Source organism: Papio anubis, chromosome 13 (assembly GCF_008728515.1).
Source record: "Papio anubis isolate 15944 chromosome 13, Panubis1.0, whole genome shotgun sequence".
NCBI classification, from domain to species: Eukaryota; Metazoa; Chordata; class Mammalia; order Primates; family Cercopithecidae; genus Papio; species Papio anubis.
The window spans coordinates 35,025,650-35,052,388 of record NC_044988.1 but is presented as its reverse complement, the minus strand read 5'-3'; the positions used below and the strand labels follow the sequence as shown (position 1 = coordinate 35,052,388).

Sequence of the window (26,739 nt, the reverse complement as noted above, 5' to 3'; positions counted from 1 at the left end):
ATCTCCAACCAGATACCCAGGCCAGAACTTGGGGAGATCTCCTAGGCTTCTCCTGGTCCATTGAGTGCTCTCAGTTCCACTCCTTAAAACCTTTTCAATCCATGCCCTCTTTTCTTTCCCTCCACCACTGCTATGGTTTAAACTTCCAGCTTATCTGAACTAGGTTATTGGCCTCATAAATGCCTCCAGTCTTCACACTCGAGTTTTTATTTTTACACTCCTGTGAAAGTTATATTTCTAAAACTAGATCATTTCATAGCCTTTGATTAAAATCAGCTCCTTGTCCTTGGAAAAAATTCCTTTCTTCATATGGAATATGATACCCTTCATGATCTGGCCTTTATTTAACTTTCTGTCTTCCTCCTTCCAGCTTCCTGTGTTATCCCCAGACCCCCTCAAATCCCATGCTCACTGCTCCAGCATTACTGAGACACTGGCAGGACTCTCATCACAGTACGCCTGAAAGCCTCTCTGTGTCTGAAAAAGCTGTACCCTTTACTTAAAACAACTTTCTGTCTTTTCAAACGGTTAATGAGGACTCATCCTTCAAAATCAATTCTGATACCTCCTCTGGGAAGCCTTAATTGATCAACCCCATACCCAGAGTAAATTAGCTGCCTCGATAACCCCATATGGCTCCATGGCAGGCTTATCATTACTACAGTGATCACTACACTATGTCACATTTGCTATCTCTGTTTACTATGAGATTCACATATCTTCACAAATTTAATCTTTAATGCCAGCACTCAGCACCATGCTTGAGTATACCCTCAATGAATGCTTGCTGAGAGAATAATTGAATAATTGCATAATCTTTTTTTTACTTTCTTTTGAGACGGAGTCTCTCCCCATCACCAAGCTGGAGTGCAGTGGCATGATCTCGGCTCACTGCATCCTCTGCCTCCCGGGTTCAAGCAATTCTCTTGCCTCAGCCTCCCAAGAAGCTGGGACTATAGGCACGCGCCACCACACCCAGCTAATTTTTGTATTTTTAGTAGAGACGGGGTTTCACCGTGTTGGCCAGGATGGTCTCAATCTCCTGACCTCGTGATCTGCCTGCCTCGGCCTCCCAAAGTGCTGGGATTACAGGTGTGAGCCACTGTGCCCGGCCGAATAATTGCATAATCTTAATCCAGAATTTTTCAAATATTTTTTTTCTTTTCTTTTTTTTTTTGAGACGGAGTATCCCTCTGTCGCCCAGGCTGGAGTGCAGTGGTGCAATCTTGGCTCACTGCAACCTCCGCCTCCTGGGTTCAAGCAATTTTCCTGCCTCAGCCTCCCCGCGTAGCTGGGAGGGTTGCGCATCACAACGTCCAGCTAGTTGTTTTTGTATTTTTAGTAGAGACGAGGTTTCACCATGTTGGCCAGGCTGGTCTTGAACTCTTGACCTCAGGTGATCCACTCAACTTAGCCTCCCAGAGTGCTGGAATTACAGGCGTGAGGCACCGTGCCAGTCCCAAACCTTTTTTTCAAAGATGTTGTACCAATTTACCTATACTCTCAACAAAAATATAACTGAGTTTCCTGTTGTTCCATATCCTCAGCAACCCTCAGCTTTGTCCAACTTTTAAACTTAAAGCATTGTGGTAGGTCTGTGGTGGTGTATCACTGTGGTTTTTTTCAATGTCTTTCATATGCTAATGGTGTAGTGTTAAGAAAAAAACTTTTTTTCACACACTTATTAACATTTCCTGAAATGGCAAATGCAAAGGCCCTCCAGTTTGACTTTTTGAAGGAACAATAAGAAAACCAATGAAGGAACAGTAAGAAAACCGATGAATGGGCCAGGTGTGATGGCTCATGCCTGTAATCCTAGCACTTTAGGAGGCTGAAGCAGGTGGATCATTTGAGGTCAGGAGTTTGAGACCATCCTGGCCAACAGGGTGAAACCCTGTATCTACTAAAAATATATAAATTAGCTGGGCGTTGTGGTGCATGCCTGTAATCCCAGCTACTTGGGAGGCTGAGGCAGGAGAATTTCTTGAACCCGGAGGCAGAGTTGCAATGAGCTGAGATCGCGCCACTGCCCTCCAGCCTAGGTGACACAGCGAGACTCCATCTAAAAAAAAAAAAAGAAAGAAAGAAAACCAATGAATGCACAACTGTAGTCACAATCTTAGAGCCAGAACTGATCTCATCAGTGACTCTGAAATGTTGGTATTTATAAAAAAACCCAATGTGCTGGTTGAAATTGTACATTCTTAGGCCTCAGTACCCCCAAACTTCTGGGTTAATAGGAGCTTGGGCCCTAACCTCTATATTTTAAAATAAGTATCCCAAGCAATTCTAATGCAGTTGGTTTTCAGTCTACAGAATGAGAAATGTTATTTTAGAGAATAGCTCTATTTCATATTACAATGTAATTTTTTTGTTTTTGTTTTTGAGATGGAGTCTTGCTGTGTGGCCAGGCTGGAGTGCAGTGATGCAATCTCGGCTCACTGCAACCTCCGCCACCCAGGTTCAAGCGATTCTCCTGCTTCAGCCTCCTGGCTGGGACTACATGCACACACCACCACGCCCAGCTAATTTTTGTACTTTTGGTAGAGATGGGACTTTACCATGTTGGCCAGAATGGTCTCGATCTCTTGACCTCGTGATCTGCCTGCCTCGACCTCCCAAAGTGCTGGGATTACAAGTGTGAGCCACCATGCCCGGCCTACAATGTAATTTATGAGACTACTTAGTCTATCATCTGGTTAATATAAAACTATGATTTTCTAATTTTTGTGGGTATATGCGGCAGCACTTTACAAAAATAAAATTAAGACTGCTTGGAAAAGTTTAAAACAGACTTTGAAGTAACTGAAGCCTCTGATCATGCTGCAAAACCAAGAGTAGTTAATGGGGAAGCAATATGGTGAAAAGAGCATCGGTGTCACTTAGAGAAGAGGTAGAATTGAGACTCAGGTGTGTCATCCTAAGCAAATCCTGTAACTTCCCTTAGTTTCCACTTCTCACCTAAATTTAGTATTATACCTATCCTAGCAATCTCTCACTTCTGTATAAGGGTCAAAATGAGTGTGGTAAAGTGCTAATACAAAAGTAAGACCTAATCATTGTTATAGGAATAAAATTTGTTTTTGATTGACACACCTGCCTGAATTAAACAAACAAATTAGTCAGACACGGTGACTCACACCTGTAATTCCAGCACTGTGGGAGGCCGATGTGGGTGGATCATGAGGTCAAGAGATCGAGACCATCCTGGCCAAACATAGTGAAACCCCATCTTTACTAAAATACAAAAATTAGCTGGACGTGGTGGCATGCACCCGTAGTGCCAGCTACTCAGGAGGCTGAAGCAGGAGAATTGCTTGAACCCAGGAGGCGAAGGTTGCAGTGACTCGAGATTGTACCACTGCACTCCAGCCTGGCAACAGAGCGAGACTCCATCTCAAAAAAAAGAAAAAAAGAAAAAATGAAACAAATTTAGTTTCATCAACATTTGTAGGCCGGGCACGGTGGCTCAAGCCTGTAATCCCAGCACTTTGGGAGGCCGAGGCGGGCGGATCACGAGGTCAGGAGATCGAGACCATCCTGGCTAACATGGTGAAACCCCGTCTCTACTAAAAATACAAAAAACTAGCCGGGCGTGGTGGCGGGCGCCTGTAGTCCCAGCTACTCGGAGGCTGAGGCAGGAGAATGGCCTGAACCTGGGAGGCGGAGCTTGCAGTGAGCCGAGATCGCGCCACTGCACTCCAGCCTGGGTGACACAGCGCGAGACTCCGTCTCAAAAAAAAAAAAAAAAAAAAAAAACAAACAAAAAAAACACATTTGTTTCTTGGAATAACCTCAGCAGCTTCCCACTAATGGGTAGTTAGGATTCTAGTAATTGTATCCCTTCATATTTCAGTTTAGACAAGATGCAAGGAAAATCTTGAGTAACTTGTCCTAGGATACAAAATTAATTTAGCAACAAGGTCAGGATGCAAGTCTGTCTTCTGATTATTAGTTCAGATCACTTTCTACCATACCATTTACTCAGTTGTCTTTCCCATTCTTTATTATAACCTGCAGGTCAGGTGATTCTGACACACACCAGATTTTGAGCTACCACTCTACTGCATTAGATGTGGTAGTGGGGAAGTAATTATTTTTTTATTATCACACTTATTATTTTATAAACAGCTTTATTGTAGTATTATTTATACGCCATACAATTCACCAATTTAAATTGTACAACTCAATGGTTTTTAGTATAATCACAGAATTGTGCAACCATCACAATTAATTTTAGAACATTTCTTCACTCAGAAACAGCCTATTTGATAGTAGTCATTCTCCATCCTCCTCCCCGCAGCCTCTGGCAACCACTAATTTCTGTTATACAGATTTGCCTGTTTGGTACCTTTCATATGAATAGAATCATACAATATGTGGTCATGACTGGCTTCTTTTACTTGGCATGTTTTCTTTTTTTTTTTTTTTTGAGACGGAGTTTCGCTGTCGCCCAGGCTGGAGTGCAGTGGCCGGGTCTCAGCTCACTGCAAGCTCCGCCTCCTGGGTTCACGCCATTCTCCTGCCTCAGCCTCCTGAGTAGCTGGGACTACAGGCGCCCGCCACCTCGCCCGGCTAATTTTTTGTATTTTTTAGTGGAGACGGGGTTTCACCGTGTTAGCCAGCATGGTCTCGATTTCCTGACCTCGTGATCCGCCCATCTCGGCCTCCCAAAGTGCTGGGATTACAGGCTTGAGCCACCGCGCCCGGCCTACTTGGCATGTTTTCAAGATAGATTTATTGTTTTAAAATTATCAAAGTAACAATAAATTTAGAAATAAAAAAGAAAAAAATCACTCATAATCTGACCGGAAGCAGTGGCTCACACCTGTGTTCCCAGTACTTTAGGAGGCCGAGGCGGGCGAATCACCTGAGCCCAGAAGTTCGAGACCAGCCTGGGCAACATGGCAAAACCCTGTCTCTATAAAAAACACAACAATTAGCCGGGCGTGGTGGCTCGCGCCTGTGGTCCCAGCTACTGGGGGAACTGAAGCGGGGAGGATCCCTTGAGCCCAGGAGGTTGAGGCTATAGTGAGCAGGGATCGCGCCACTGCACTCCAGCCTAGGTGACAGAGCGAGACCTAGTATCAAAAAAAAAAAAAAATCAGTCATAATCCCATTCTAATCAGTGCTTTTCTTCTCTCCTCTGCAAGTGCACGTTTATCTTATTGAAAAACAAATGGAGGATGCCATTGGCTTCCACACAGCTCTCACCTCTCTCCAAAACCTAGCTCGCCGCCTGCCAGAGCGCAGCGAAAGCTTCTGGGCAGAGGAGGGAGAAGCACCCCGCCCATCCCCGCCGGCGCCTCGCCTACGTCACTGCTTCGAGCCGCAGACCCCCTCCCTCCTTCCCGGTCGCGGTAGCTTTGACAGAGCGCAATGGCGGCGACCGCGTCTACAGGGGTGCCGGCGACTGTGTCAGAAAAGCAAGAGTTTTACCAGCTTCTGAAGAACCTGATCAATCCAAGCTGTATGGTGCGGAGGCAAGCAGAGGAAATCTATGAAAATATCCCAGGTCTGTGTAAGACTACCTTCCTCTTAGATGCCGTCAGAAATAGAAGAGCAGGTTATGAGGTGAGACAAATGGCTGCCGCACTGCTACGACGGCTTTTGTCCTCTGGGTTTGAGGAGGTTTATCCAAATCTGCCTGCTGATGTTCAGAGGGATGTCAAGATTGAACTGATTCTGGCTGTTAAGTTAGAAACACATGCTAGCATGAGGAAAAAACTTTGTGATATTTTTGCAGTGCTGGCCAGGAATTTGATAGATGAGGATGGTACTAACCACTGGCCGGAAGGACTGAAGTTTCTTATTGATTCAATCTACTCTAAAAATGTGGTTCTATGGGAAGTTGCACTTCACGTTTTCTGGCACTTTCCTGGGATTTTTGGGACCCAAGAGCGGCATGATTTGGATATCATCAAACGGTTGTTGGACCAATGTATTCAAGATCAAGAACATCCAGCAATCAGGACATTATCCGCTAGAGCTGCAGCTGCATTTGTACTTGCTAATGAGAATAATATTGCTCTTTTCAAAGACTTTGCAGACTTGCTTCCTGGAATCTTACAGGCTGTGAATGACTCATGCTACCAGGATGATGATTCAGTGCTAGAATCCCTTGTCGAGATTGCAGATACCGTACCTAAGTACTTGGGTCCTTATTTAGAAGATACTCTACAGTTGAGTTTGAAGTTATGTGGAGACTCTAGGCTTAGTAATCTGCAGCGCCAGCTGGCCCTCGAAGTTATAGTGACCTTGTCTGAAACTGCCACTCCGATGTTGAAAAAACATACAAATATTATTGCACAGGCAGTTCCTCATATATTAGCAATGATGGTTGATCTACAAGATGATGAGGACTGGGTAAATGCTGATGAAATGGAAGAAGATGATTTTGACAGCAATGCAGTTGCTGCGGAGAGTGCACTAGACAGACTGGCTTGTGGGCTTGGTGGAAAAGTTGTTTTACCAATGACCAAGGAGCATATCATGCAGATGCTTCAGAGCCCTGACTGGAAGTATCGACATGCTGGATTAATGGCCTTATCTGCCATTGGAGAAGGATGCCATCAACAAATGGAATCAATTCTAGATGAAACAGTTAACTCCGTTTTGCTTTTTCTTCAGGATCCTCATCCAAGGGTGAGGGCTGCAGCCTGTACTACACTTGGACAGATGGCTACAGATTTTGCACCTAATTTCCAAAAGAAATTTCATGAAACAGTGATTGCAGCTCTGTTACGTACCATGGAAAATCAAGGTAATCAGCGTGTGCAATCACATGCAGCTTCTGCTCTTATTATTTTTATTGAAGACTGCCCCAAATCATTGCTAGTTCTATATTTGGATAGTATGGTGAAAAATCTACATTCCATCTTGGTGATTAAACTTCAAGAGTTGATTCGGAATGGAACTAAATTGGCTTTGGAACAACTTGTGACAACCATTGCATCAGTTGCAGATACAATAGAAGAAAAATTTGTCCCATATTATGATATATTCATGCCCTCACTAAAGCACATCGTTGAGCTTGCTGTTCAGAAGGAACTTAAGCTTCTGAGAGGAAAAACTATTGAGTGCATTAGCCATATTGGTCTTGCCGTTGGGAAGGAAAAATTTATGCAAGATGCATCAAATGTGATGCAGCTGTTGTTGAAGACACAATCAGACTTAAATAATATGGAAGATGATGACCCTCAGACCTCTTACATGGTTTCAGCATGGGCTAGAATGTGTAAAATTCTTGGAAAAGATTTTCAACAGTACCTTCCACTAGTTATCGAGCCTCTTATTAAGACTGCTTCAGCTAAACCTGATGTTGCTCTCTTAGACACACAGGATGTGGAGAATATGAGTGATGATGATGGCTGGCAATTTGTAAATCTTGGAGACCAGCAGAGTTTTGGAATTAAAACTTCAGGACTTGAAGCAAAAGCAACTGCTTGCCAAATGTTGGTTTACTATGCTAAGGAGTTAAGGGAAGGGTTTGTGGAATATACAGAACTAGTTGTGAAGTTGATGGTTCCTTTACTGAAATTTTATTTCCATGACAATGTTCGAGTGGCAGCAGCAGAGTCCATGCCTTTTCTCCTGGAATGTGCAAGAATTCGTGGCCCAGAGTATCTTGCACAGATGTGGCAATTCATATGTGACCCCTTAATCAAGGCTATTGGTACTGAACCGGATACAGATGTGCTCTCGGAAATAATGAATTCTTTTGCAAAGTCCATTGAAGTTATGGGAGATGGTTGCCTTAATGATGAACACTTGGAAGAACTGGGAGGAATACTGAAAGCAAAACTTGAAGGGCACTTTAAAAACCAAGAATTGAGACAGGTTAAAAGACAGGAAGAAAACTATGATCAACAGGTTGAGATGTCTCTGCAAGATGAGGATGAATGTGATGTTTATATTCTGACCAAAGTATCAGATATTTTGCACTCATTATTTAGTACTTATAAGGAAAAGATTTTACCATGGTTTGAACAACTACTTCCATTAATTGTAAATCTAATTTGTTCAAGTAGGCCATGGCCAGACAGACAGTGGGGATTGTGCATATTTGATGACATCATAGAGCACTGCAGTCCAACTTCATTTAAATATGTAGAATATTTTCGGTGGCCAATGCTACTAAATATGCGAGATAACAACCCTGAAGTCAGGCAAGCTGCTGCTTATGGCCTGGGTGTCATGGCACAGTTTGGTGGAGATGATTATCGTTCTTTATGTTCAGAAGCTGTTCCACTGCTGGTAAAAGTTATTAAGTGTGCAAATTCCAAAACCAAAAAAAATGTCATTGCTACAGAGAACTGTATCTCAGCAATAGGGAAGATTTTGAAGTTTAAGCCTAACTGTGTAAATGTAGATGAAGTTCTTCCACACTGGTTATCATGGCTTCCACTGCATGAAGATAAAGAGGAAGCTATTCAGACTTTGAGTTTTCTCTGTGACCTAATTGAAAGTAACCACCCAGTTGTAATTGGTCCAAATAATTCCAATCTTCCCAAAATAATCAGTATAATTGCAGAAGGAAAAATTAATGAGACTATTAACTATGAAGATCCTTGTGCCAAACGTCTAGCTAATGTCGTGCGTCAGGTACAGACTTCTGAAGATTTATGGTTGGAATGTGTATCGCAACTTGACGATGAACAGCAGGAAGCCTTACAGGAGTTGCTAAATTTTGCTTGAAGCACTTTAATATAACTTGAATATTATCTACCATAAAAGTAACTACAAATAAGTGTTGTGAATAGATTTTATTATAAATCAGAGAACTGTTTTCTCCCTGCTAAGCAGTTTATAGTTCTTCCCCATGTTTCTCCAGAATTAGTCAGTGTTAGTCCTCTGTTTATCTTGCATGTTTTATCTTCCAAACACAGACCTTGGTGATAACCTGTGCTTCAAACTGTCTTACAAAGTTTGTCACCTTTCCCCTAGTTAATGTAAAGTATATAAATTGTTGCTATTTGATTGAACTATTATTGATGCTAGCCAAGCAGTATACTTGATGTGAAGATGTCATGCTATCACAATATGCTAAGAGCTCACGAAAATAAGATAGAATTTCCAGGACAAACATCTTTGGAATTGTGAATGAAGGATATAGTGGCAGGCTTGTCCCTCTTTGATTAATATTCTTGATATTTGTGGTGATGGGAGGATGCTGGTACTAGGAGAATTTTGAGATATTGCAGTGGATATGGGATGTATATGAACTTTTTCATAATATAGTCCTGGGAACTGGGTGGGACATACCCATATTGTAGTTCCCAGCGTGTCTGGTTGAGAGTTAGAGAACTTTTAAATTTCTTTAGCCAGACAGGTCTCTATTCTTTTAAGTTATCCAGGACTCTAAGAACCATAGTTACTGACAAGGGAGTCCTGATACATCTAATATTGGTAGCATGTAACAGTGTTTGACAAAGAGTAAGTAAGCAATATTCTTGGGAGTCAGTGTTGTGTGTTTCAGCAGAGTTTGTATATGTATGACATTTTCCCCCTGCAAAGCAGCTCAACAAGAGAAAAATCTGTAGTTACAGGGCTTAAATTGATTTCTATTTCAAAGAATTTCCTAATGGATTCTAGAGTAGCACTGAAGAGTATTCTATTGTAAAAGTGAGAGGAAAGCAAATTTAATTTTCTTTGAATATGAAAAAGAAAGCAACTTTGAGAGTAGTCATTTAGCAGTAGATGTGCATTATTATGAGAAAACAGTTCCAAAAATCCGAGGTTAATTATATTAACTGGAATGTCGGTCTTTAATGTCGAGCTTATGGTAGGGTAGAAAATAGCTTTCTACTCAGCTAATCATTAATCGTTGATCCAAAACTTAAATAAATCTATAATTTCCTGGGGCTATTATGAGTACTGTGTATGTATTTAGCAAATATTTAAGATCTAGTAAGTGCTCAATAAATTGTAGCTGTTATTGCTGTTGTTGTTTGTACTTCTATTGTGTTCTTTTATAGTTTGGAACTCCTTTTACTTCAGAATTTTCCCAATCCATTCCCTATTCATTCATATTGGCAGGCTATTTAGGCTAAAAGGAAAATTAAGGACATTATGTATAGTATGATCACAATTTTTAGTATATTTAAGATAAATAAAGTATAGATGAATGAATAGAAAAATCCCACCTCAAAGTACTAATAGAGGTTTTCTCCAGGTGGTAGGATTAAGTGGCAAATTTTCTTCTCAGTTACCTATATTTTCTAATTTACGTACATACCTACAACCAACATATTTCTTGTTTTGTTTGTTTTGAGATGGAATTTCGCTCTTGTTGCCCAAGCTGGAGTGCAATGGCGCAATCTCAGCTCACTGCAACCTCCACTTCCCAGGTTCAAACGATTTTCCTGCCTGAGCCTCTTGAGTAGCGGGGATTACAGGTGCGCACCATCACTCCCAGCTAATTTTTTGTACTCTTAGTAGAAATGGGGTTTCACCATGTTAGCCAGGCTGGTCTTGAACTCCTGACCCCAGGTGATCTGCCCGCCTCAGTCTCCCAAAGTGCTGGGATTACAGGTGTGAGCCACCGCGCCTGGCCCATATTTCTTGTGTAACAAAGTTTCTTTTTTAAGACCAAAGACCCGATCCTACTTTCATTTATAGTTAAGTTGCTATCATCTTGACCTCTTAGTAACCTAGAGTTGAGGTTCCTTCTATTCACTCACACTTTTCTCTTTTATATAATCTTAATTAAGAAACCCTTTATCAACATTTCTAGCAATTCCCTATACTTTTATGTATGAGGAATTAGAAATTCTGCCAGATGACTTGGAATTAGGCACCTGGAGTTTTTGAAGTATGACAGACCTAGATTTTAATTTTGGTTAACAACTTTCTTAAACTAAGAGGCAGTTTCCTCATCTGAAAAATAAGCCTAATACCTAGCTGATAGGATTGTTGTGAGAATTAAAGGAGATAATGAATATAAAGTGCTTAGTGGCACAGGGTTCAATAAATATAAGCTAATATTGTCCAAGAGTCATGAAATAGGGCTGATGACTAAAGAGGAGTAGAGGATGTTTGCTTGGGTACATTGGGCTTCAGATTCCTGGGCTTTGTCAAAAGAAAGGAGGAATGTATAGTCAGACACACTTTTTGGTTGCCAGGTGCTGAAGTAAGATTGATCCCTGCATTTTTTTTCTGTGAGCTGAAGTTCTTTTGTGGACTCTGAGGGAAGAGAACCCTGTAAATGCATTATATATTACAAATGTCTGATGAGAGGAGACCTCGAATACTAGATAAAAGGTCTGTGTGGAGGACAGTGTCAATACCCTAACTAAAAGAGTGTTCCCGCTTCACTATTTTACCTAAGAGTGATACTTAACTTACTGGACAAAAAACAGCTTTGAGGTAAAACAAATTTTTATCTTTTTTTTTTTTTTAGACGGAGTCTCGCTCTGTCACCCAGGCTGGAGTGCAGTGGCCGGATCTCAGCTCACTGCAAGCTCCGCCTCCCGGGTTCACGCCATTCTCCTGCCTCAGCCTCCCGAGTAGCTGGGACTACAGGCGCCTGCGACCTCGCCCGGCTAAGTTTTTGTATTTTTAGTAGAGACGAGGTTTCACTGTGTTAGCCAGGATGGTCTCGATCTCCTGACCTCGTGATCCGCCCGTCTCGGCCTCCCAAAGTGCTGGGATTACAGGCTTGAGCCACCGCGCCCGGCCAAATTTTTATCTTTTTATCACTGCTTTAAAAGTTCACATTAATGAGAAGTAAACAATTGTAAGAGTCAGAGTATCCTAATCATTTAGTTATACACATTTTACTTTTAAAATGCATGATTTCTGTAATTTTGTTTTTGTGTTTAGGTAATTCAGGTTTCAAATGAGGGTTCTGTGTACCTAGAAAAAATAATGTGCGTCTTTCAAATAGAATATGAGAAAATAGTAATATTTGCTTTGCGGAACCATAAATTCCTACCTCTCAACTAATTTTAAGTAACATGTAAACCAATGTGAATGATGAGTCCACTTTTTAGTCATTATTTACACAGTAATTGTAAAATGTAGTGAGCTTGTCAGCCCATGCAAACAACTGTTTAATGCTGTACAGCTCAGACATGAACTGTTTTGACTGTTTTCAGTCCCAAGAATTTGTTTAAATGACGTTCCATTCTCTTTCTTTATTCTTAACAGATCTCAGGAATCGGGAAGGTGGAACTTTTTAACTGAAAACATGGAATTAGTTCCAAAATATGAATTGATGTTAAGAGCTGGAGTTCTAAAAATCACCTCCTTTTCTTCTGCATGTGAACGTATGGTCGAGTCCTTAAACTTTCTAAACTTCTCAAAATTCTGGTTATATATAAAAGACTCGCAGTCACAAGGGAGAGTGGGAATAGAATGTAAATTTTATAGTAGATTTACATTTTGCGCTTTCCCACTATTCATTTGCCATTAACAAAGGTTATCTAGCAACTTTAATTTTAGTTTGGGGGGCTAACAAGCGCCTTGCAAAAGAAATTTCCTCTTGCAGCACTTGCTTTAAACCAACACCCTTTTGGCCACCTTCCCAGGAGGCGATGACTAAAGCTACGCAGGCGCCTTGCTTCCCCTTCCATCAGCCTCTTAGCTTCGCCTACGATTGATTACATCATTGGTCCGCGCAACCCTAGCAGGCTTCTGGGCCTGTAGCTGAGCCGAAGCTCTTCCTTTTGCGTAGCGGGGCGGGGCGCGATGCTGGCGGGAGGGGGCAGAAATTGTTCTACTACGCATGCGCACTGGGGATGGCGACGGGGCCTCTTTCTTTGCTTCTCTCCACAGCTCTTCCCAGTCGGGGGGCTGAGTGCCCTCCCCCTTCTCTCCCTGCCCCTCCCCTTTCTCCCCCACCACCGCCCAGCGGGGCTTCTAACTGACAGTTGTCGCCGGGCCCAGTCCGCGCGCCGCCTCCTCCTGCCCGTGTCCCCCGCAGGTAGAGAGGGGCGGGAGGGGGTGTGAGGGAGAGGAGGAGCCGGAGCCGCCGCTGCGGCCCCCTCCGGGGAGGGGAGAGGAGAACCCCCTTCCTCCTCGCCCCCTCCCAGCCCCCCGCTGGCCCGGGAGGGGGTGGGGCGCCGAGGCTGCGGCGACCCGGCGGGGCCTGGCCGGTGAAGAGCAGGCGGGCGGGGTGCGGAGGGGTGAGGCCGGCGAGGGCCGTGCGCGCGCCGCCGCCGGGGGGAGGGGAGAGGAGGGCACCTAGGCTCTCCTCTTCTCTCCCCCCTCCCCGCGCGCCATGTAACCCCGCCCCGCCGGCGGTGAGCTCCAGACCCCCGCGCGCACCGAGCCGAGCCGGCGGCTGAGGAGAGCCAGGCCCGATGTGGCAGGGGCTACGCGCCGCGGCCGAGCCGTGAGGAAGCGGCTCGCGCTCACGCGTCCCCCAGCACCTCGAGCGGCCTCTCCACACCGCCCAGCCTAGGCCTGTCGGGGCATGAGCGTGCCCGGGACGCCGGGAGCGATGGAGCCGGCCGGGGAGGAAGAGCGGTCGCCACCGGCGGCCGAAGGAGAGGACGACGAGGAGGAGGTGGCAGCGGCGGCCACGGCCTCAGGGCCGGCCCGCGGAAGGAGTGCTTCCTTGCTGGAGGACGCGGACGGTCAGGAGGAAGAGATGGAGGCGATGGTGATCGGAGGCGGTGGCTGCAAGGAGCAGGAGCTGACCTACGAGCTACAGCAGGGCTACCGCATCCTGGGCGAGTTCCTGCAGGAGAAGCACCGGGGCCTCACCGCCCCCTTTCTGCAGCCCTTGGGGGGCGTTGCCACCGCGGAGGAGGAGGTGGCGGAAGGGCCGCGCAGCGGGGGTCGGGGCGGTCGCGCCTTCCCGCAGCAGCCCGGGCAGGGCATGTGTCTGCTGAAGATGGAGGAGAAGTTCGCCAGCGGCCAGTACGGGGGCATCACCGAGTTCGTGGCGGACTTCAGGTTGATGCTGGAGACGTGCTACCGCCTGCACGGAGTGGACCACTGGATCTCCAAACAGGGCCAGAAGCTGGAGATGATGCTGGAGCAGAAGTTAGCGCTTCTTTCTCGGTAAGCAAGCCCGATCCCCGGTGGGACTGACAGAGTGACACAAACACACCCTCACACGTGTCCGAGGATGGGCTGGGCCAGGGGCCTGGGGGCGGTGCTGATAGGGGCTGAGTCGGTGCTGGAGAAGCCCGGGAGGAGGAGCGGCGCTGGGCGGGGACCGGAGGGGTGTGGTGGGTGTGGGCCGAACCCGGCGTGCGCGTAGACTGAGAACTGAGAAGGAAACCCGGGTCTGCATCGCTGAAGAGCTGGGTACAGTTTGCAGATGTAAGATGGAATGGGCCCTGTAGGAAGAATTGCACGTGTAGGCAGAGCAACAGTTTTTGTGGGATGGAGGTTGGACCCTTAACTTTCAGACAGTTTAACATGACATTTAAAACAGCGTTTAGGACGAAATATCTCTAGAAAAATAATTTTGGCTTATGTAAAAGGGTGTCTGAAACCATTAAAAATAATTTTATCATTTACTACTCATGTCGGTCATTGAAGATTTATGGAGTGTTAATAAATGGTTAATGGTTACTCTTGCGTACTACTGATCTTTTCTCTCCATTTCATCTGAGGACACCGAATTTTTGCAATAATAGGGAATGCGTCAACACACATTTTCTAAAGTTTACACGTTTATGTTTATTCTGCCAGAAATCATAGGCAAGTCAGATGACACTGTGCTCTTGGTATCCACCACCCATATATCCAATTATTTAACATTAAGAGGAGGATACTAAAATGAATGTGTTGTTTTATAATAATTGTATAGTCGATGTCAGTCAAGTTAATTTCTAAAGTTTAAATTTTTCGGGAGTGGAAAAATTCAGTGTTTTTGGAATTGGTAGTTGAAGTGGAATAGTAGTTTGTTCACTTTCAGAATGAGGTTAAGTTGAGCAAGTCACTTAACCTGTTTGGCCTCAGTTTCCTCATCTATCAAGCGGGGATAATATTAGTACTCGCGTAGAGTTGCTTTGAGGATTGAATGAGTTAATAAATGTGAAATCCACAGTGCTGGTCCCATAGTTAGCCCAGTATAAGTGTTAGCCATTGTAATGTAAGTAGTAGCAGTCGTTGAATAATGAGTGTATACTTCATATCTGAAACTGGGCATTGTACTTGTGCTTTTAAAGAATAGCTCCTAGAAATTGTGTTAATTTTTTGGTTCTTGATTTGTCACTTTTTTTTTTGTAACCTTTGTTGTTGGCTTCCCATATGCTATTTTCCAGACTAACTGATTTTTTTCACCGAAAACAGTTAACATAGTGCCTGTCTTCATTAAGGGAACTCTCTTTAAGGAAACTCTTCTTGAATCCTTTCATAGAGTAAGATTATTTAGTAATAGAATAATTATTCACATATTTGCTTTGTAAATTACTTTTAATACTTTAGTAATTTTATATTTCTGTAGTATGTTACCCTTGTCGCCACAGTGCATTGTTGCTGTGACTCACATAAAAAACAATCTATTCACGTTATTATTTTGAAGTTATAAAGTATCCTTCTGATTGATGTCACAATATTTTAGACCCGGAAGAACCTTAGAGTTCATCTAATTTATGAGATGTGCAAATAGGGATTTAGAATGAGGCAAGAGAATGACTGAATAAAAGTGCTAAGAGATGGCATGTGAGTTTGAATTACTGGTGTTTTCAAAAGCTCTGTGTGTAATAAACATTTATTTTTTTCTTTTCTTTTCTCTGAGTCTCGCTCTGTCACCCAGGCTGGAGTCCAGTGGCACAATCTCACCTTGCTGCAACCTCCGCCTCCTGGGTTCAAGCAATGCTCCTGCCTCAGCTTCCAGAGTAGCTGGGATCAGCTGTCACCGCACCCGGCTAATTTTCATATTTTTGGTAGAGATGGGGTTTCACCATGTTGGCCAGGCTGGTCTGGAGCTCCTAACCTCAGGTGATCTGCCCACCTCGGCCTGCTTTCAAAGTACTGGGATTACAGGCCCTAGCCACCATACCCGGCCTGTAATAAACATTTCTTAGTCTTACAAAAGAGCAGACTAAGAAACTAATTTTTCCTAGAACTTTATTTATTTATTTGTAGTTTCCAGAAATACTATGCTGTTTCATGCCTCTAGTTCAGCATTCGGGAATGCCCCAGTTAAACCTTCCAAAAAAGTTGAGTGGTAATATTCAACTCCTTCAAGAATCAATTCAAATATAAACATCTCTATGATAGACTAGTCTCTTTCTTCTTTTTCTTACTCTCCTTTCCTTTCTCTTATTTCCTTAAATAAAGTTTCCTAGAAACTTTATTTACTTAGAAATAAAGGTAAATTTCTAAATGCTTAGAATCATCATTCTCAGTGGTTAATGCTCAGAATACTTATATTCCCATGTGATCTAATAGTATCCATATTTAGAAATTAAACTTATAACGTTTTATAGTTTATAAATGTAATGTACTTCTGACATTCCTTAGGCCAATAGAGATAAAATTCTTGCTATTTTAGTAGCAAAAAATAGTATCATGACCTCAAACAGTTAATTAAAGTTGGAGTCCTTCACTTTTTTGTATTTGATGTATGCAAACACATTAGGTTTGCGAGACCACACTTGTGGATACTGGGACATCAGTTCTTCTAGCCTAAAATCTGAGTCATTACTAACTGCTTCCAGTGGGCACAACTTTGAGAAAAGCAGGGTCACAGCTGTTTGGAATGCAACTAAGATATATAGATGTTTCAAAACAGTATTCTATAGAGTGTTCACGGGAGTATGATTTTCAGCACATAAATGACTTAGATATCTTATTTGTAAATATCTCAAAGTGGTATATGGTATTTTAGAAATGAAACCAATGAATCACTTAGATATTATTTAAATTTTCTATTGTCTTCTGGAATATATTTGTGAGACACTAAAGGAACTTATTTTCAAAGTGTAAAGAGACTTTAAAGCCATTCCATATACTGCTGAGCTTTCTTGTGAGCAATAAATGAGGTACATTAAGTAAAGAGGATACCACATTCTCATTAGAGAACAGCCCAATAGCATTAGTACCCTGGACATAGCATTTACCTTTTTTTTTCCTTTTTTTAGACAGAGTCTTGCTCTGTCACCCAGGCTGGAGACCAGTGGTGCGATCTGGGCTCATTGCAACCTCTGCCTCCCAGGTTCAAGTGATTTCTCTTGCCTCAGCCTCCTGAGTAGCTGGGATTACAGGCCCGTGCTGCCACACCCAGCTAATTTTTGTATTTTTAGTAGAGAAGGGGTTTCACCATGTTGTCCAGGCCGGTCTTGAACTCATGACCTCAGTGATCCACCTGCCTTTGCCTCCCAGAGTGCTGGGATTACAGGCATGAGCCACCATGCCCGGCAACACAGCATACAACTTGAATCTCAGTTTCCTTATCTGTATAATGAGGGTGTTAGGGTAGAATAATTGTGCAAGTATTTAAGTATCTGCTAGAATTAGGCATTTATGCCCCTGAGATCAAAAGGTAAGTTCCCTGGCCCTAAGTGGTTTGTAGTTGAGTAGGAAAACAAATACTTAAAAATAAAATAATTCTGTAATGGACATAGGAACGAAGTACAAGGGGAATTTAAAGGAAAATGACATAAATCTGAAGCGGAAGGGGTGAATGTGGGGATGACATGTGAGAGGAGGTAAGGAAAAGGAGAAAGACTAGTCTTATCATAGAGGTGTTTGTATTTGAATTGATTCTTGAAGGAGTTCAATATTACTACTGAACTTTTTAGGAAGGTTTAACTGGGGCATTCCAGAATACTGAACTACAGGCATGAAACAGCATAGTATTTCTGGAAACTACAAATAATTCTCTGTGCTTCACTGTGGTTTCCAGAGTGGTCTGTGTACCTCAGGAAGTAGACAGGATGACCCACTGGGGTGAGAGAAGAAAATATTAGAACCTAAGTATGTTCTATTATTATTTTATCCTTTTGAAATATCTTTTTGTTTGCTTTTTGTGATGTTTAAAGCAGCAATGCATGTATATAATCTATAAACAATTTATAAATATTTATGATTTTTATATTATCTATATATATTTTCAAGAGAGGCAGGACTAAAATCCAGGTCTGCTCTTTCAGTTTCCAAAAGCTGATTAATTCTCAGAATGAATTCCAAATTGAGCTACTGGTGTATCTATTGCCTGCTTCAAAGGTGATAACATATTTTGAAAGTCCTAACACAGATTTTTAAATTTTTAGTATTAAAAATACAGTTTTGACCGTGCATTGCTATAGATACTATTTTCTGTGTTAGACAACATCTCTGTTCTCAAGAAAGTTATATTTTAGAAGGGATCTCATTCATCCATTTGAGGCAACTGCGAGAAATAACAATTAACATTAGAAACAGGGAGAAGATCATCTAAGTGGAAAGGAATAGAAAATACTTAATAGGAAATTATGAACAGAACTTTAGAAAACGTCAAATGTTAGTTTGAATTTTTACATCTTCCAAAACTGATTTTTAAATGATGATATTTTTGAAAACTTTAAGAATATTTTCATGTAACCTGAAGATGTTTTTTCTAGTTTTGAAAGGTTGTCATTAGAAAAGTTGCATCACCAGTGACACTAATAGAGCTAAAATTTAAATTTTCAGTTTTGCCATTTAAGGTAATATCTTGGCGAAAATAAGCTAGTGTATATCTCTGTTAAAATTATTCTTGATTTCCATATTGTTACTGTTAAAAAATGGTACATGTATGGGATTAAAAAGACTTTCTTAAAATATAGCTGAAGGTTATTTGGTTTTGTAATTGCTTTTTAGTTGGCAGAATATTTTTTGGATTGGGGTAAGAGTACAGCATCCTTGCCCAAGTGTGGCAGCTGACGCCTGTAATCCTGGCACTTAGGGAGGCTGAGGCGGGTGGTTCACTTGAGGCCCGGAGTTTGAGACCAGCTTGGCCAACATGATGAAACTCCATTTTTACTTTAAAAAAAGAAAAAAGTAGCCAGGTGTGGTGGCACACACCTGTAATCCCAGCTACTTGGAAGGCTGAGGCACGAGAATTGCTCAAACTTGGAAGGTGGAGGTTGCAATGAGCCGAGATGGCGCCGCTGCACTCCAGCCTGGGTGATAGAGTGAAAAAAAAAAAAAGTACAGCATCCTCATGAAGCCTCAAAAATTTAAAAATAGTGGTTTCCAAGTACAAGTAGTAATCAAATTAAAAATGAATTTTTATTTCAATCCTTTCCTGAGGTAAATTTGAATTCTTAGTGGCTTGCTTATGCTCAGTTAAGATCAAAACCTATAAATTAATTGGGAATTTTAACAAGATGTTTATTTCTCCTCAGTAAGTCTAACCCATCCTACCTCCCACTGGCTTCTGTAATTCTTTTTTTTATACAAATCTTTAAATATTGGGGATCTTTGGTAATAGAATCTGGATTTGCCTCATGTTCAGAACCTATAGAATGTTAGAGCTTGATATTCCATGTAGTTCTATTTATTATAGTAGCCATTGTTTTAAAAATAGTGTTATTTCAAGAAGGTTCAGAAAATGTTTTTAAGTGCAGTAACAGAGGTATGAAAAAGTTCAATTAACAAGACATTTATTGAACACCCGCTTTGTTCTGGGGTTTGGGGGGCAGTCCCCAGCCCCAACAGGTTTAAGAGGTGGTAGGAAGGAACACGTATTACAGGCATAGTAAAAGGTTAAGTATGTTTAAACTGTGAGTCTCAAACCTGTTCCATTGTCAGAACACTTAGAAGTCATGGTACTATTTGCACAACATCCTGAAATATATTTTTAATTATATCATATGTTTTTTTTGCTAGGACATCTAAAAGGTTTAAAATAAATAATGGGAGGGAACCCTTAATTGAAGATATTCTATATAGTATCTTAGTTTTTTCCCCCCTATGAATTGGGAAAACATAATCACTTTCGGATTTTAGGTGGTAAATCTTGGTTCAGCTCATGAATGACCACGTTCCAAGGAGCATACTTTGAGGATGTATACTACTGTGATAAGCTATATTATAGTGTGCAGAGGAGGGATAACTATTGGGAGTGGATAGCTGGGATTAAAAATATTTTATTCAAGAGATTATGGTTTTTGAGCTAGGTTTTGAAGAGTGAGTAGAATAATGATAGGTGAAGATGTGTAGTTCATTGAACAGTTATTTGAACTGTTATGTGTTAGATAATATGTAAAGCCCTGTAGATGCAATGACAAACATGACTTTGTCCCTTCAAGGTGATAGGTAAACAGAAACACATAATTAAAGTTAAGTGTTTGGAGGCATAATTAAAAGTTAAAGTATGGAGGCAGGAGAGTACAGAGTAGTTTAGGGGAACCGCTTATACCCAGTGGTTAGAGTATAGGATGATGAGGATATGTAGTGGCAGCTAAGTCTAGAAAGATAGTCTGGGGCCAATTATAAAGTACCGTGAATGCTTGCTAGGGAATTCAGAATCTAGGCAGTGTAGATCCATCACAGGTTGCAACTAAGGGAGTAAAGTGATGATTTTACTAGTAGTATTTGAGGTTTGAAGGCAGAAGTGAAAGGATAATGAGGGAAGAAAACCAATTAAAAGATTATTGAGTTAATTCTATCAAGAGATAATAAACAGTAAGAATAGAAAGGTGGATGGGGATACAAAAGAGGTAAATTCAACAGGTATCAGTGGTAAATGGCAAACTGTTGAATGTGGAGTGTGAAGGAGCAGATGATGTCCAAAATGAATAGGAGCATTTGAGCCCAGCTGATGGTGATGCTTAGGGGACCTGAGAGGAGGCATTCATTTGAAGATAATCCAGCTGAGAATTGTAAGAGTGCATATGGAGCCCAGCATAGTGACAAGGGCTAGAAATGTTTAATTAGAGGGTAACTTGCTGAAGGATGATAAATAAATAGAGTAAATGAGATTGCTCAGGACAGAGTCTAGTGAAAATACAAGGGAGCCAATGGCAGAGCTTTGTGTGAGGATTGAATGTCTTCAAACTGAAAAGAAAAAAGATTACAGTTATGATTATAATATGTATAATGTATATTAAAAGCTGAAATGCTTAATTTAGAAAAGGTAGTTAATGAAGCTGAAAAGAATTTATTTTGGAATAAGTAAAAAGGCATTATTTGAAATATGCTGAACTTACAGACTATTATTTAGAGAGATTGTTCTTCCATTTGAAAATATTAATTTGAGAATGATTTAGAATTAAGACAATAAAGATGTCCTAATAGATTCTAATGTATTTTGCCTTATAGTTTGTTTCTCCTTGCATTTGTGCCCTTGTATTTATTTTTATTTCTCAAAGAACACTAGAGCAGGGAAGAAAAATCATATCTTGGAGAGAAGATGTCATCCCTTTCATAGTTTTATTTTAGCTTTCAGATCATCTTTAGGCTATCTCTGTAAGATGAGAGTTGCCTAGAACAAATAATAGCCATTTTCATTTTCCAGGAACTTGTATAATAATGTGAATCTTAAAATTCATATTAAGTTACCAGAAAATTTTTTTTTTAATCGGGAAAGGCTAATAAGCCCCAGTGGTAATATCTATCACCAAACCCTTTGTTATATCGTCTTCCACCTGAGACCTATGAATATTCAAGAAATAAGCATGCATTACAGTCGGAATATTAAGTAGGTACATTTTGAAAAAAGATTCAGGAAAACCAAGAAAATGTTAATAGTTATTGTTAACTAGAAAGATCCTAAGTATTTTTCATTTTCTTCTTTTAACTTTTCTGTATGTCCTAGGTTTTCTACAATAAGCATATTACTTTTATATTAAAAATGTATTCCACTGAAAGGAAGTTAATATTTACAATTCTGAATAAACCGTATAAGTTAAAAATTGAACACAGACACCATACCCTCCCTTAAGGGATGGACACAGTGTTCAAAAGCATAATAGAAGGTAGTATGTGGTTAATGTGGTAAGACAAGTTCAGTTCATTATTTTTAGCATATATTTACCGTGCTTATTATTTGATAGGCACTATAGGGATATTCAAAGATGGATATGGAAAGACACGAGCGGGTGAACTGTTGGTGTAGAGGTTATTCCAGGCAACAAGAATAGCATATCTAAAAGTGCAAAGGCAGAAAGAGCTACTGTATGTAGCTAGGGAATGGCCAGTAGTTTAGTTTGGCTAGAGTGTAATTATATATAGAAAAGTAGTGACAGGTGTGACTGTGAGGGCCAGATTATTTAGCCAGATCACAGAGGGCCTAATATGCTGTGCTAGTATTAGGGAGTTGTATGAAGGATTTTAAACTAGGAATTACAAGGGATGCATAGATGAAATGAATTAGAGAAAGAGAAAACTAGACTCAATTTGATCTTTTCCCATCCCTTAGTTTTCAGCTTTGCTTATTCTTGACTTCCAAGTTAAAAGAATTGCGTTTGACTTTGTTTCTTTTAGATTTGATTATATATATAAATGTATCAGGAAAAATTAGTTTTATATATTGCAGAAATCCTAGAGCAGTGCTAGAAAGAAGAGAAATTTTGCCACATTGAGATAATATGCTAGATTTACATCTCTAAATAATTTGTTAGACTTAGTTGTTTTGTTTCTTTGAATCATTTCAATCTTCTGTTCTCAGGGAAAAAATATGTTAAATACAGAATTTTATCAATTTAAGTTAGTCAATCTGCCAAGTTGGTTTTAGTAACTTTGCCAATAACCAAAAAAAGAATTATGGCAAATGTAATTAATAAATTATAAACATACTGACAATATCAATATGCTTAATTTGACAACTTAGTTTTTTAGACACAAATTTGTATTTGTAACAGTTTAATACTTAGAAGAACATAATCCTTAAAAAATACAATGTTGCTAGTAGAAGGTATTTAAAAACTATTAAATATGATAGTATTTCAAGGTATTCCACAGACTACTGACAAGTATGAGAACCATTTATGTTCTTCAGTTTATCTAAATCCTTCATACAATTCTAGTACGCTAGTGATTTCTACTACTTATTAATTCCAGGCTAGGGAATTTGATTGATAGTAATATTTAAGTCAAAGTTTCTTAGTTATATCCAAGACTTATTTTAAAAGTTTCATGAGAAGAGTATATAAATTATAGGATAACTGAAATCTCTTAATATTTTATTAACAATTTAAACCCTTTTTATCTCATCTATGCACATGTATTATTTATTTACATACAAAAAAATTAAATGCAAAGTTTGAATTTGTTATATAGCACTTAATCATCATGCTTGGTTGCTTATGAACAAAAGCTGTAAGGATTGAGAGAAGGGAGTCTTTTCTCCTGAGAAGCAGACAGGAGAGAAAAGGATCATAAAAGATTTCAAGGAATAGATACCTTTAGATACCTGTGGTGGTAGGATTGACAGTATTTGCAATATAGATTATTAACAACTATTTTGTGTATACATATTATGGGAGTCTAAAGAAAATAGTTGAATTGTAACTAATATATGTAGACTTTTTAGCAATTCATTGATTAGTGTTTATATTCGTAATAGTTTATTAATTTAAAATGTGTATATCTAGTGGCAATAAAAGAACAGTACAAGAGAAAATCTCCCTCTTTCACCAGTCTCCAGGTCTCCTACTGCTAAGAGGCCAGTCCTACTGTTAATAGTTTCTTTTATCCAGTTGAGTGTCCAATAGCCATCTCAAACTTTAACATGTTCAAAACAGAACTTTTGGTTTTTTTGTTTATTTTTGCTAAGTTTAGTCTTAGAGATTTGACCATCCACCAAGTTGCTCTAGCCAAAAAACTAGTATTTTTCATTGATTCTTCCTACTTCTAAAGTGTATTTTAAATCTTGCCTGTTTCTTTCTACTGTTACCACTTAAGTAAGTGTACTTGACTGTCCTTTACAAAATGTATAGTATGTAACTTACAGTTTGAACTTATTTATTATGTATTGTGTTTGCTTACTTTTTGTGTATCTTCTTTACTATCCATGTAAGCTCAGAGCAGACAGGAATGTTGCCTGTGTTGTTGCCAAACCTACCCCACTACCTGTAAGTGCTTAGTTAATATTGAATGAAGGAATGAATGAATGGATGGATGGATCTGCCTGAAATTTGTTTTGGTGAAGAAGTGAGGTTGAAATCCAGCTTTATTTTTTTCTCAAATACCCAGTTGTCGCAACATCAACTTTCTCCATTATTTTGAATTACCATATTTATAATATGTTATTGGTGTATTTGGATCTATTTTTCTTTATAGTATGTCTCTGGTGTATTTGGAGCTAACTTTCTCTGGTATGCTGCTGATCTAACTATTCATCTTCTGATATTAAACTTTATTATTGTGACTTTAAAATTTATTTTAATATATTTGGTATAGTGAGTCCTCTTCTTAAAAAAAACCCATTATTTTCATGTATTTACTTTTCCATTAGATATGTGGCTTTTAAATAAGTATAGCAGAATCAACATTTGCATCACCCATGTTTTGTTCACTTCGCATAAGAAATATGCAGGAAAACAATAGAAATCACTAGTTTGTGGGGAATAAGAAAGGTATTCTTCTCATTCATGAAGTGAAAGATGAAAAGTTGATAGCATTGCTTATTTTCTGTGGACACTGTAATAGCCACATGCCACATTCTTCTAATTTTAATTATGTCCTTAGCTCTTGCCAAGTCCTATATCTCTTTGTTAAGACCTGTTATTTCAGTTAGGCAGGCGCTAAGACTTGCTCTAGCTTTCCTGCCTTTCTTCCTTGTGCCATTGTCTGAATCTTAAAGTGTCCTAAATTTACGATCTGCTACTTTAAAGCCTCATCAATGCTTAGGAGATAAATAGAAGAGTTGGCCAGGAAGAGGAAGCCAAGGTATTATTTACCTGCCTACTTTGCAGACTCTTTACATTTTTAGCATCTTCTAGGGAACATTAGCATATCGAGACAGTATGAGAGTTAGTGACCTAGAGAGCTTCTGTTCTGCCTGCATTGAGAACTCCTGAGTGGTTCTGTGTGGTAAGGAATAGCTGTAGCAGTAGTAATATGTTAAGCAGAGCAGCCCTAACTTACTAAAAATGCTTATCAAACTTGTCAAGGTTTATAAGGCACTTTTCAAATACAATTTCTCGTAAATAAAAACTTTGCATTTGCCTTTGTGCCTTTCCTAAATTCAGAAAAACAGAAGAAATATATTCTAAGCAAAATGATTTTTTAAAAATTAGTTACATGGCTCAGGCATGGTAGCTCATGCCTATAATCCCAGCACTTTGAGAGGCCGAGGTGGGCAGATCACCTGAGGTCGGGAGTTTGAGACCAGCCTGGCCAATGTGGTGAGAGACCCTGTGAAACCCCGACTCTGCTAAACATACAAAAATTAGCCAGGCATAGTGGTGTATGCTTGTAATTTTAGCTACTTGGAAGACTGAGGCTTGCTTGAACCCAAGAGGCAGAGGTTGCAGTGAACTGAGATTGTGCCATTGCACTGCCTCAATAGCAGTGCAAATAACTATGGATAATTCCTAAAACTATGCTGTAAGATCTTATCTACCTATATGTATTCCTCCGGAGGGGAATAAATATATTTATTTATATATATATATTTATTTATTTTTGTTGTTTAATGGCTTTACTTACCACTAAGGACTCCTAAATCAGTATCTTGAACCCCCCGCCTTTAGTTTTAGTTTTGTATTTTTGTCCATAGAACTTTTCCAGTTGGTTGTGCAATTGTTATCTCAAGATGTTAAAAACTGAGTATATTTCTAACCCAAATCTCCTTTCCAGTTTTCCATTTTTGTTTTTGACTTTCACATTTTTGTCAGTGGTGTTATCATTGTTTCAGCCTGAATATGTCAGTCATCTTTGAAGTTTATACTTTTCATTCCATATATACAGATTGTTAGGGTGTTCTTTGCTAAATCCCTGTTGCTCAATAAATATTTTGAAAAATATATTTGAATAATATGAATGAATATTTTTGTCTTTATTTAGTATTCTGTCTTCACTCTTTCCTATCTATCTGAAACTGTTCTTTCTGCAAAGTCCAATTCAAGTTCTTAACAAAAGAGTGACCAGATGGTACAGAAAGGTTGACTAAAATAAGAACTGAAAAATATCCTTTACATGTCATAACTGGGAGATCTCTGGGAAGAGGGATTTCAGTGGAGTAGCTCCAAGCAGATGCCACATTATAGATTGAGATGTGAATGAAAGATGAATTGGATCAGCAGTTTAGATGTGACTCGGGGAATAGTGTGTTTTTAATATAAACTTGGACTTGTTTATATGCTAAAGCAACTAACAGGTAGAGAAAGAGAGTTTGAAGATTCAGAAGATAATTAATGAAATACAAATTTTGAAGACCTGTGTAGTGATTTATTTTTCATCAGAGGATTGGAGGCACATTTTTCACTGAAACATAAAGTAAGGATGGGCCTGGATTTAGATAATTTTGGTTTTTGAGAAGCAGGAAGTTAATGGAGCTCTTACTTAAAAACTACCATTTTCTCTGAAATAAGTTGTGGACAAAGTCACCTGCGAGGTGATGGAATGAAGCTTTTGAATAATGATAGCATTTGGGCCGGCGTGGTGGCTCACGCCTCTAATCCCAGCAATTTGAGAGGCCAAGGCAGGTGGATCAACTGAGGTTGGGAGTTCGAGACCAGCCTGACCAACATGGAGAAACCCCGTCTCTACTGAAAATACAAAATTAGCCGAGCATGATGACGCATGCCTGTAATCCCAGCTACTCGGGAGGCTGAGGCAGGAGAATCACTTGAACCAGGGAGGCGGAGGTTGCAGTGAGCTGAGATGGCACCATTGCATTCCAGCCTGGGCAGTAAGAGTGAA

The 26,739-nt window shown here is 40.2% G+C and overlaps 2 protein-coding genes across 8 annotated transcripts in view; both read left to right on the top strand.

Annotated features, from left to right (window-relative positions):
* The first annotated feature begins 5,332 nt into the window (after positions 1-5,332).
* RANBP6 (RAN binding protein 6) lies at positions 5,333-12,301 on the top strand. 3 transcript variants are annotated; one of them, XR_002517738.2, is made up of 3 exons: positions 5,333-5,515; positions 6,631-6,763; positions 12,151-12,301. XR_002517738.2 is itself a non-coding variant. In XM_009188799.4 (2 exons), the coding sequence occupies exons 1-2, from the start codon at positions 5,501-5,503 to the stop codon at positions 8,695-8,697; spliced, it is 2,082 nt and encodes a 693-aa protein (XP_009187063.1). In that variant the 5' UTR covers positions 5,356-5,500; the 3' UTR covers positions 8,698-9,955. The 3 variants fall into 3 exon arrangements, 2 of the variants coding, with proteins under 2 accessions (XP_003911777.2, XP_009187063.1); XM_009188799.4 differs by lacking the exon at positions 12,151-12,301 and having other exon boundaries at positions 5,356-5,515; positions 6,631-9,955; XM_003911728.3 differs by lacking the exon at positions 12,151-12,301 and having other exon boundaries at positions 5,339-9,955.
* Positions 12,302-12,721: 420 nt separating this feature from the next.
* The window catches only part of KIAA2026 (KIAA2026 ortholog), a 92,497-nt gene continuing 78,479 nt past the window's right edge, over positions 12,722-26,739 (top strand). For all 5 annotated transcript variants that reach the window (XR_004178054.1, XM_031654828.1, XM_031654829.1 and 2 more), the window contains exon 1: positions 12,722-14,010. Coding sequence is in view for 4 of the 5 variants with exons in the window: in XM_031654828.1 (XP_031510688.1) it covers positions 13,418-14,010 (593 nt within the window). In the remaining variant the exon portion in view is untranslated. The remainder of the gene's footprint in view (positions 14,011-26,739) is intronic.